Source organism: Chiloscyllium plagiosum, unplaced genomic scaffold (genome assembly GCF_037043375.1).
Source record: "Chiloscyllium plagiosum isolate Xiang-an unplaced genomic scaffold, Cpla_swu_hap1 HiC_scaffold_23, whole genome shotgun sequence".
In the NCBI taxonomy this organism is placed as follows: domain Eukaryota; kingdom Metazoa; phylum Chordata; class Chondrichthyes; order Orectolobiformes; family Hemiscylliidae; genus Chiloscyllium; species Chiloscyllium plagiosum.
Genome location: NW_028270161.1, coordinates 41,454,414 through 41,467,091, shown reverse-complemented (window position 1 = coordinate 41,467,091; position 12,678 = coordinate 41,454,414). Strand labels below are relative to the sequence as shown.

The following is a 12,678-nucleotide window of genomic DNA, read 5'->3' as shown; positions in this document are numbered from 1 at the left end:
CTGTAAGTGCTACTGCTTCCTCCAACAGAGCACACTGACAACATTAGTCTTGAAATAAATGTGCAAACACTATCACAATTCAATGCACTTTCATCAAAAATACTAAAACTTTTAAAAGCAATAAACATTTTTCAAATGTTTTATAGGTGAAGTGCCAAAACATACTTGCAGTTGGATGCCTTTTAACTTTTCCTTCAAACTAATATATGTGATCTCAAAGAAATCTTGTCAGACCAGAGTTGAGAGAATTCACCTTAACATTTGTTCAGACCTCTGTTTTAACTGACATAAAGCACATTACATTGCATCGGTACTATGTTTACATATGTCCATAACAGAGGTACAATCTACATATCAAATTGAACCATAAGCATATTAATGTTTAATAGCTTCTCATTTTATTCTTCACCATTAAAGACAGATCACAGCTATTTTGGGAAGTGTAGGTGAATGCAATAGCTGTAACAAACATGATGGGCGACACCATTTCCTCGATACAGTGACAAAAAAAAATCATGGTATAATGAAAAGTCGGTTTCTCATTTGATAACAATAACTTGCATTTTATTTAACACACGAAAAATGTCTCCAGGCAACTGATGGAGGCGTTACCAAAAGAAACATTGCTACCTACTCAAATACAGTAACATTACTCCGAAAGTAGTCAGATGGTTTTAAGGATAATTATGGCGAGGAGATAGAAGGAAATTATAGAACATTGAGGCAGAGTGGCTTAAAGCAAAGCCATCAATGATGGTACAAAAAACTGGGGGGGAAATGCACATGAAAATGGAGCCAAAGAATGGAATTTAGGGAGGGTCCTGCAAGGCTGGAGGTGGTTACAGAGATAGACAGGGGTGGTGCCTTGAAGGGACTTAAAACACAAAGGAGAATTTACACTTCAACTGTTTGGGAAAAGTTAAAAATCACACAACACCAGTTGATAGTCCAACAGATTTATTTGGAAACACAAGCTTTTGGAGCACTGCTCCTATGTCAAATAGCTGGTGGAGTAGGATCATAGGACACAGAATTTATTGCAAAAAGATCATAGTGTCATACACTGATGGGCTATTTTGGACAAACCTCGCTTGCCGTTGAGAAGAGCACAAACTAAAAACATGGTGGCAAGCGAGACTTAGTGCCAATTAGGTTGTTGGAAGTGAGCTTTTAATGTGAAGCATAGAATCATACAACTAGAACTAAGACAAATCCAACCATTTTGTTTGCCTGATTCTTTTGTAGAACTATCCATTTTGTTGCACTTTCAGACTCTTGCCCCATAGCTCAATAAATTTGTCCCCTCCATGCATTGATCCAGTTTCCTTTGTAGAGTTACTGCCAAAGCTGCTTCTAACAATTGTCAGGTAGTCTGTCCCAGATTACAATAATTCATACGTGTTTCTTTATGCTGCCTCGTTCTTTTACCAATCACTGTAAATACATGCCTTCTGGTTGCTGATCTTTCTGTCACTAGGAACAGTTTCATTACATTCACTCTATCAAAGCTTTTCATGATTTTTGAACAGTTTTAATAAATCTCTTTTTAACCTTTTTTGTACAGAGACCAATCCCAGCTTCACCAGTCTCTCCAATTAAACGAAGCCCCCACGTTTTAGGACCATTCTCATAAATTTCTTACTGCGTTGTCTCTAAGATCTTAACATCTTTCCTAAACACAATAATCTGAGGACAAAGAAGTGTTTTTAAAAATATTTGGCATGACTATATTGCTTCTGTATTCTGAGCCTTTTGTTAATCACAAATTCCATATTTTTTATAAATTCTCATGGTACGTGGGTGTCGCTAGCTGGACCAGCATTTATTGCTCATCCCCAGTCGCCCTTGAGAAAGTGTTGGGAAGCTGCCTTCTTTAACCGCTGCAGTCCATGTAGTGTATGTAGACTCACAATGCCTTGGTGGAGGGAATTCCAGGCATTTGACCCAGTGACACCAAAAGAACAGCGATATGTAGCAAAGTCAGGATGGTGAGTGTTACAGGGAAACTTGCAAGTGGTGGGTGTTCCAATTTATCTGCCGCCCTTGTCCTTCTAGATGATATTAGCTGTTGATTTGGTCATGGTTTTTTTTAACAGCCTTCTGAACTTATCCTGTCAGCTTCAAAGATTTGTGTGCACAGAATATTCACAGAAAGCTGTTTCTACACCCTCTTTACATTTCTTCATTCTTCAGATGAAATATAGCACTTCAGTGTATTAAACTTCATCTGCTATGTATCTGTTTATTTCACCATCCTGCCTTTGGCATTCCTGAACTGTGTTACTAATCACTTTAGATTTTACATTGCCAGGTTTCATGTCACTTGGATTCTTCAAAATTCTTCCCCATATACCCAAGTTCAGGTCACTAATATATCTCAGATGAAGCAGTGGACTTGTAATCAAGATCTAGGGCACACTTCTATAAACGTCCATCAGGGGTCTGAAAGACAACCATTTACCACTACGAGGCAAAAGTGAGGATGGCAGATGCTGGAGATCAGAGTTGAGAGTGCGGTGCTAGAAAAGCACAGCAGGTCAGGCAGCATCCGAGGAGCTGGAGAATCGACACTTCAGTGAAGGGCTTTTGCCCGAAACGTTGATTCTCCTGCTCTTCGGATGCTTTTCCAGCACCACACTCTCGACATTTCCCACTACTCTCTGCTTTCTGTCCCTGATCCAATTCCTTTTCCATGTTGCCACTGTTCCAATAATCCTGAGATTTTAATAATAGTTCCCAGTGTATTAAGTGACTTGTTGCCAAAAACCTGTGGAAAGTCGATGTATACAACATACACTGCACTGCTCGCATCAACCCACTGCATAGTTTTCATCAGAGAACTTAATCAAGTTAGTTGAACATAATTTGTTTTGAACAAATTTCATTTATTACCCATATTTTGTCAAATTATGTATATTCCTAAGGCCAAGGGAGAAAAAGGCTTTCACTAAAAGTTTTTGCAAGACTCAATAAATAACAACATTTGACAACTGTATTGAGGATCCTTATTATTTATCAATGATAAATATTTGTTTTTCACCAATTTAATGGGAATGCAATCATATGCATTCAGGTGTTGTTCCTTACCTGAAACATCATCATGTTTTCCTTTCAGGCCGGTATTGATTCCAGCTCCTATGGAGCTCATGATTTTATCAATCTGCAAAGACATATTAAGAACCATTAATCTCTAAACAGCTATTTCACTGGCTCATCCACTTTAGAGCTCTGAACACCTGCAAAAGCAAAGACTGTGTTCTGCTCCGATTAGGTACACCCGTGGGATCCATTACAACTATTTGCTCAGCTTTAGTCTTAGTTACAGTCCTGTCCAAAAAAAAATCCTGATAGCAAATACATCTCAAAGCATAAAAAATGTAAGTTACAATTACAAGTGGAAAATAATTAATGATGAACATTCCCATTACTGGATGAGTTCTATGATCTATTTACAACATAAAATTCTCCCTTTTGTCACCGATTAATCCCAGAAGTCCCAATGACTACATGTAACATTGAGCAAGACAGATTTATGGTTGCACCGTTCTTTTATCAGAGCAACATTTTACAAACCATAATTTTGCCTTTCTCAACATCACTGCTCTCACCATGAAAACCTTTACATTTTTTAGAATGCATTTGAAGTTCAATGATTTACTCAAATGAGGGATCCCAAAGCCAAGAGGAGATTTAAGAGTTACTAAAACTATGAGAAGATTTGATAAGCTGACTAAGGAAAGTTTATTTCCACTGATAAAACTCAATGATGAGGGTTCATCAATTTAAAATTGTTCTAAAGAGAGAAGAGAGCTTTGAAATAAAAAAAACTACTCTGCATTAGTGGAGTATGTAATGTTTTCCCACTGGGGTTAATTTAGATAATTGCATCTTTTAAAGGGAAGTGTGAATATATATATATATTATATATATTTGAAGTAAAGGAGAATGCAAGGGGAAGCAAAGGGATTAACTTTTGGATTGTTCCAGCAAAGACTTGGCACAGGTTTCATGAGTGAATCGGTCCTTTTCTGCGCTTTAATCTTTTATGGCTCAGTTGGTGAGATACCCACAATGTTGATTCTCCTAACCTTTGAGATAGAAAAGAATGTCTTATTATCAGTAAATAATGCAAGTATTTTTGGCTGGGTAATGGAAGTACTGAGTTCACCCATATTGAGTCAACATAGCCCCATGACAGCAACTACTTTGCACATTTCCAGCAAGCTATCAAAGCATCTGAAATCTTCAGTCTTTTTTTCAGAAAATATTGGAAATAAATTAACTTGGATGTAAGTTTGCTCACTGAGCTGGAAGGTTCATTTTCAGATGTTTTGTCACCATACTAGGTAACATTATCAGTGAACCTTCAGTGAAGCACTGCTCTTAGTGACCCGCTTCCTATTTAGGTTTCCTCGGGCTGGTGATGTCATTTCCTGTTCTTTTATACTCACTAATAAATTAACTTAAACTAAGTAATTAGTAAGTGGAATTATTCAGAATACTGTAAACATTTGATATATTACATAATCAAAGGTATTTATTTTTATTTTTTTACTTGAATCGAGAGCACCAAGCTTTAATCACATGTGGGCTGGTGAACTACCAAATGTTAGATAAAGTCACCTCAGCTTTTGCCCCACAGAAGTGCCCTATACTCATTCTCAATTGTAACTACTATACCAGTGTGATTCCTGTCACAATCTGGTAGCTCTTCTCAACCAGACCAGCTATTGTTGAAATAGAAGCATTTTTGCAACCACAAAGCGCTTGATTGATACCATGCAATCTCTAATTGAAATGCACAGCCAGTAGCCAGAAGTCCTTTCAACCTCTCACACTGGGCTGGAGTAGAATCCAGGTTCTCAGGATGAAGAGGTGATGTGCCAACCCATAGCCCCTCACAACCAATGTTTCTTCAAAAAGAAATACTATTCCCCAAAATCACTTTTAAATTATAATTGTATATGTTCAGAATAGAATTCAACTTTGTGTAAAGTACTGAATTAAGATCTGAATTATTAATTTTAAAAAACTGTGTGTTTATTAGCATATTTACATCAGACTCTTGAAATGTTAAGTCCTTTCAAGATAGTTTATTTGCCACTATTAACAATCTGAGCAAATATAGTGCCAATGACCACTGTGTTTCACTTTATTGCATAGTTGCATCTCTGGAGTTTAGGCACCATTTTACAAGTCTAGAGTCATAGATTCATACAGCAAGAAACAGATCCTTTGGTCCAACTCATCCATACAAAACAGTTTACCTAACTGAACAGGACCCATTGGCCCATATCCCTCTAAACCTTTCCTATTCATGTACATGTCCAAATGTATTTAAATGTTGTAACTGTACCTGCATCTACCACTTTCTCTGGCAGGTTGTTTTACATATGAACCATTCTCTGTGTGAAAAAGTTGCCCCTCAGGTCCTTTTTAAATCTTTCTCCTCTCATCTTAAAAACAAGCCCTCTATAGTTTTGAACTTCCTTACCCTAAGCAAAAGACCTTTGCTATTCATCTTATTTATGTCCCTCATGATTTAATAAACCTCTATCAGGTCATCCCTTAACCTCCTACGCTGCAGTGAAAAAAATCCCAGCCTATCCAACCTCTCCTTATAACTCAAACCCTCTAGCCCCAGTAACTTCCTTGTAAATCTTTTCTGGACCCTTTCGCCAGTAGGGCGACCAAAACCGTACACAGTGTTCCAAACGCAGCCTCCTGTACAACTGCAACATGGCATTCCAATTCCTATACTCAATGGTCTGAGTATACTCAAGCATGCTGGTCTACTTGTGATGTAACTTTCAAAGTACTATGTATCTGAACCCCTAGGTCTCTCTGTGCAACAACACTACCTAGGGCCCTGCCCTTTTTTTGTCTTACCAAAATGTAACACCTTGCATTTATCCAAATTAAAGTCCATCTGCCACTCATTGGCCCAATCGATCAAGATCCCTTTATAATCTTTGGTAATCTTCTTCACTGTCCACTATACCACCAATTTTGGTGTCATCCCATAAAATTACTAACCAGGCCTTCCGAATTCTCATCCAAATTGTTTATAAAAATGACTAATGACAGTGGATCCAACACTGATCCCTGCAGAACACTGCTGGTCACAAGCCTCCAGTCCAAAAAACAACCCTCCACCACCATGCTCTGTCTCTTACTGTCAAACCAATTTTGTACACAGTTGACAAGCTGTCCCTGGATCCCATGTAATCGAACTTTACTAACCAGTCGACCATGTGGAACCTTGTTAAAGGCTTAACTAAAGTCCATTTTGACGACGTCTACTGTTCTGCCCTCATCAATCTTCTTGCTTGCATCCTTTAAAAACTCAAATCAAGTTTGTGAGACACAATTTACACAAAGCCATTGTTGACTATCCTGAATCATTAATACCCTTTAGGAAAAGAAAACTGCCATACTTACCTGGTCTGGTCTACATGTGAGTCCAGGCCACAGCAATGTGGTTGATTCCTAACTGCTCTCTGGGCAATTAGGGATGGGCAATATATACTGGTCTAGCCAGAGATGCCCACATCCCGTGAGTAAATTAAAATAAAAATCAGTCCTTGCCTCTCCAAATGCATATAAATCCTATCTCTCAGAAACCCCTCCAACAACTTACTCCCCTCACTAATGTCAGACACACAGGACTATAGTTCTTAGGCTTTTCCCTACAGCCTTTCTTAAATAAAGGCACAATATTAGCCACCCTCCAGTCCTTCAGCACCTCACCTATGGCGTAGATGATATAAATATCTCTGCTACGGGCCCCGCAATTTCTTCCCAGGTTCCCACAACATCCTGGAATAGACTTGATCAGGTTCTGGAGATTTATCCATTTTTATGTTTTTTTTAAAAAGATTTCTAGCACTTCCTCTTCTGTAATGTCGACTGTTTACAAGGTATCATTATTCATTTCCCTAGCCTCCACAGCTTTCTCCACAGTAAGTACTGACATGAAATATTCATTTAGTATCTGTCCCATCATGTGTGGTTCCACATATCGACTACCTTGTCAATCTTTAAGGGGCCCTATTTGATAGTTTTATTTCTTATTGCTTTAATAGTCTGACAGTTCCCCCAATACAAATCACACTTTAAATGCAATACAATCTTGGAATGTCCACAATTGACATTTCCCGCAGATGGTACTTTTGTAACGACTCTTACCTCTTCCCATTCAGCTGTGAAAGAAGGTGTACGTTCCAGACATTTTCCAGTGCACTGCTTGCTTTCTTTAAAATAGTTTGTTACAGACTCACAGCGACTGCTCCTCGATTCTTCCTCAATAGGGGAACAAGTAATAAGGTTGGAGTCTGACTTTGAAATGTTTCTGGCTAATTGTAACTCGAGAAGAGTCTTTCCTCCTGATCTTACCCTTCCTAAAGTGCATGCCCTATCCTCAAAGCCAAGCTTTTCTCCTGTGCCACTTATCCAACGATCATTACTCCGAAAAGTTCTGGAGTTGACTGATGTATCACTGTCATTCTGGTTCACTTTTGTGTGTAAAATGGTTTTATGAAGAACTTGTGGTTTGCCGTTTCTGTTTAATATTGATGCGTCACTGACAGCTTGCAGCCGCTGTGCCTCATTTGTTTCATCTGTGCATTGTAGTGAATTTGCTTTAATTAAATTTGGCTCCCGGGTTGTCCCTTTGATTCTCAAGGCATTGTCACTGCTGAACTCCTTATTTGCTTTCGTGTACAGATGATAAGGGTTCTCTGGAGACTCACAGGCTGGGGAAGAGCCATGTAGCAAACCTGCAAACTGCTCAGGGATGTGTCCATCATGGAGTTCCTCTTCCGCAGAGGCTTCACGTTGGCAAAGACTCTCCTCTGGCAAAGACAGGATAAGAGGGAAGTACAGTTAGACACAAAAAATGGATAAAGGGCAGGTTGTACTTAATTAACAATTCTGCCCAATTTCTTTTATAACAATAAGAAAAATACCAATTTACTAATCTCTCCTTTATTCAACTGAATGATTTATTTTAGAAAGCACGGATCTGATAATGTTTGTGTCCATTGGATTTTCATTTCATCAGGTATAGTGAAGGATTTCTGATTAGCAAGGCCTTATAGTACTGAAAGATTTCACTTCTGCTTTTGAGCTCCAGAGCAATTTGGGGTGGCACGGTGGCTCAGTGGTTAGCACTGCTGCCTCACAGCACCAGGCTCCCAGGTTCAAATCCAGCCTCGGGTGACTGTCTGTGTGAAGTTTGCACATCCTCCCAGTGTCTGCGTGGGTTTCCTCCAGATGCTCCGGTTTCCTCGCACAGTCCAAAGATGTGCAGGTTAGGTGAATTGGCCTTGCTAAATTGCCTGTAGTGTTAGGTGCATTAGTTAGGGGAATGGGTCTGGATAGGTTGCTCTTCAGAGGGTTGGTGTGGACTTGTTGGGCCGAAGGGCCTGTTTCCACACTGTAGAGAATCTAATCTAATCAGACTGAGTTTATACGTTTAAAATGTTCCATCTGTGTAACATTCTTGAATCGGAAGGGGATACATGAAGGAATCTGCTTCAGAACACAATCTTCTCACATTGAGAACAGGTCAAGAAGAAATAAGGCAGGTACCAATATTCAATAAAAACAAGGAAATTATCAGAAGTTTGGGCTGGGATGATTGCATTAATAAACGTGCGAGAGAAATCGCTGAACTGAATTGAACCAATACAGCAAATTGTTGCAAACTTTATCCCAACATTGTTTGTTCATGCTCATCACAAATGAGAGCTCCCTTTGAAAAGCCCATGCACCTCTGAAAAGACCCTGAAAGTTCATATATTGTGAATGTCTCAGGACTAATAACTTCCCTTTAGCCACTGGGTTGTACCAGATATACTATAGACAGCCCATTCTACAGTCTGTACTCAGAGATAGAAACGCTAACATTAACAGATAATGACAATAATATACATTAGTACAATTGCAGTTTTGTTACAGCAACTCAGAAGGTGGCCATTCAGCCCATTGTGCCAGCTTTCTGCAAGAAGAACTCAGCCAGTCCTCTGCTTTTTCTCTGTAGCTTTGCAAATTTTACCTCTGCAGGTAATTATCCAGGGCCCTTTTGAAAGCCATGATTGAAGATGTCTCTTCTACAACACACAATGGGTGAAAGGTGTAGAGAAATTGAATCAACTAGTGTCATGTGGGCAGACCCCAATGAAAAGTCCAAGAGAGGCTCGAAGAAGAGGTCCAGGAGTTCTGAAAATGAAAGACAAGATCCACTCTGCAGGGGAAGACTCCTGGCCAGAGAAATAACCAGGGAGGCTGAAGTGACAGAAGAAAAAATATCAAAATGTATTGCGATAGATGCGAAGAGGATAAAATTGTGACCTTTGCTGAGGACTAAGCATTTGGGTCAGAGAGGGGACAGCCAAAAGAGGGTAATAAATATGTTATGAAGGGTAAAGCTGCAAGAAGGAATAGGATCAGAATACAGCTAAGAGAAACAAGGATCTGGGGGTTAGTATCTCAATCTTTCTTAAGTTTACAATCCTTCGCACCAATACCAGGGGAAGAGTTTATTAAGATGTTGGTGGAGGGAAAGGGTGAAATGGTCCAGGGACAAAGAGAGAATGCATTGATGCTGATGAAGTAAATCAAAGCCAATATTGAGTTGCAAAAGAAAGATACGCCAATATAAGTGATGTATCTGATGAAGCATGGACAAAAAAATATCGAAAGCAATGAAGTTGACAATATAAAAGAGACAAACAGAAATATTATTGAAGACAACCGTGGAATGTCTACTGGAGGAACAGTAACATTGACCTTTACACAAGTACAAAAACAAAATACTGTGGGTGCTGGAAATTTGTAAAAAAGACAGAAAATTCTGGAAATACTCAGGGCAAGGAACATCTCAGTCTAAAACTGCCCATTCAATTTACAGGAAGAGATAGATTCAAATATGGAACAGATTAAATTACTGGATAAAATAGCAATAGCCTTTACTTTTTTCTGCTATTTTAATATTTTTAGCAGATTAAAATCGCACAGTGTAAATATATACAATCTTCCTTTGATATTCTTAAAATCCTATTCTGTTGGGATACTCTCAAAGGCAAAATAAAGCATGTTGAACATGACACAATCTTAACTGCAAGGTTTGATATATTCAGGAACTGCTAAGTGATGTAGCCAATATATCATCTGCCCCTTATAATGACTAATTACCAGAACAATCAAAGCAGTTTGCTGTGTCATTGAAAGCTTGTGAGAAAGGATGATGTATAGTTCCATTTTAGCCCTCAATAGTACAAAATCTTTCACAGAGAATGTAGAGCATATGAACAAGCTGTATGACCCAATGCGCCGATGCTGGCATTTATGCTAAACAACAGCCTCTTTCTATCCTTCATCTAATTATCAAGCACAATCCTCAATTCCCTCATGCTTACTTATTCAGCTTTGTCTTAAAGGCATCAATACTATTCACCTCAACTACTCTTTATGATACTGAGTTTGATGTTTCCACCAATTTATCAATGAAAACATATCTTCTGGACTTCCCACTAGATGATTTGGTGACCTCCCCACATTTATGATGTCCAATTTTGCACTTCTCAACATGTGGAAATACAGGGCTAAATTTTCCAGAGGCATTGGAATTCTGCCTGAGAGGTGGGAGGTCTGGAAATATGGCATGTGACCAGCAAAAGGAACCTTGACCGTGCAGTATTGCAACAAATGACAAAATAAGCTGAATATGTGAGTCTGCTCCAGCCATTTAAAGAGTACCTACCTTCTCTTTATACAGTAGGCATCGGTTGGGGGGAGGGGGAGGGGTGGTGGCGGCGGTAGGTGTGCGTGGATTTGTGCATGTGTTGAAGTTGTCTAATCCCCAGCAACTGAACTGTTGATTTTTTTCTAAAATGCAGACCACATCATTATTATATCAAAACTTTCACACCTTCAAAGATCTGTAGTTGGTCACTATTTGGCCTTCTCTTTGCAACATTACAGAAACTCAGTCAATTCATCCTATCTTGCTAGATATTAATCTCAATGGGATAGTCGTATCTTTGTAAATAAATTTCACACCCTTTCCTCAGCTTCTGTATCCTTTCGTGAAATAGTTACTAAACTGCACATTATTCCAAGTGATCCAACTAAGATTCAATGCAAGTTTAACCTAGCATCTATTTCTGATTCTATCCCTCTAGAAATAATCCCTCGTGCTTGGTTGATTTTCTTTATGGTTTTATCAAACCATCTCACAATCTTTAGGGATTATTGTAACTGTACTCCCACATCCCTTTCCTCCTCTACTCCATTTAGATTTTTCTTTCTATTTTCTATGACCTTATTTGTTTCGACCCATGTTGAAATCCATTTGCCAATTATATGATGATTCATTAATTTTACTGAATTATGTGTCATCCTCAGCTTTTGCAGTCCCTCTCAATTGACCAGAACAGTTAGAAATGTTGTTTTGTTTCCAAAGGCTAAATCTCTGATATCGACTTTGAACAATAGTAGTCCCAGTACTGACCTTTTTGAGACTCCACTTTCTACATGCTGTCACTCTGAACAATTTCTCTAATCCCTCTGATGTGTCTTTCAGTTAGCCAGCTGGTTATCAATAATCTTGCATATACACACAATGATAAAGATAATAAGATACTACAGCTTGATCTTTTGCAGAAAGTTGTGGCTTGGCTTTTTACCCAATTCACCTGTGCACTTGCAATTCAAGATTACAAGTAATCTTGGGCGGCACGGTGGCATAGTGGTTAGCATTGCTGCCTCACAGCGCCAGAGACCCGGGTTCAATTCCCACCTCAGGCGACTGACTGTGTGGAGTTTGCACGTTCTCCCCGTGTCTGCGTGGGTTTCCTCCCAGGTGAATTGACCATGCTAAATTGCCCGTAGTGTTATGTAAGGGGTAAATGTAGGGGATGGGTGGGTTGCACTTCGGCAGGGCGGTGTGGACTTGTTGGGCCGAAGGGCCTGTTTCCACACTGTAAGTAATCTAATCTAATCTAAGCTTGCTTCCTGGTTTCTACTTGGTTGCCTTCAGCCTCAAGATGACTGGTGTTGCATATTCAACACAAAGTCTTAGAGTTGGGACAACAGTCACTGAAAGGAGGAGCTTGCTGGCTGGGCAAAGAACATGTGCACGGATATCTAGGCCTCAGTGCCTAATAGATTTGAGCTACAGACAGGCACACGGCTACAATTTAAGCTCTGCATACCCACTGGTGGAAGCACTGCTCAATGAGATAAAATACATGTCCAACTTGGTCAGGACTGCATTTACATATTTTGTAGAGAGCTATACTGCTCATCATGCTACTGATACAGTTCAAATGACAATTTCTGGATAAGAAGTTTGGATTTATTTAATATTGGCACTTGTACCTAGTGAAAAGAGGATAATGTCACTGTGTTCCAGCACCATCTTGGAATACTGAATAAATTGTATAAATGGTAAAATACTGAATAAATTAAGTTATAATAATATCAATTTGATAAAAGTGAATATCCTCCTTGCTGAAAGTAATCCCGTTGGTGGTTAAGATTACTGTCACTCTCCAATGATGTGACTGCCAATAAAAATTCACTGGAAACAAAGAAAAGGAACCAACATTTCATTACAAAGTAAGAGAGATGGAAAAACAGGAATTAAAAAGAAAGGGGGTGGAATGAGTGAGG

At 39.1% G+C, this 12,678-nt stretch overlaps 1 protein-coding gene across 16 annotated transcripts in view; it reads right to left on the bottom strand.

The window, feature by feature from the left end:
• The window catches only part of anks1b (ankyrin repeat and sterile alpha motif domain containing 1B), an 818,433-nt gene that overhangs the window by 98,740 nt on the left and 707,015 nt on the right, over positions 1-12,678 (bottom strand). For all 16 annotated transcript variants that reach the window (XR_015761150.1, XR_015761151.1, XM_043713626.2 and 13 more), the window contains 2 exons: positions 7,189-7,853; positions 3,088-3,160 (listed from right to left, as the gene is read on the bottom strand). Coding sequence is in view for 14 of the 16 variants with exons in the window: in XM_043713626.2 (XP_043569561.1) it covers positions 3,088-3,160; positions 7,189-7,853 (738 nt within the window). In the remaining 2 variants the exon portion in view is untranslated. The remainder of the gene's footprint in view (positions 1-3,087; positions 3,161-7,188; positions 7,854-12,678) is intronic.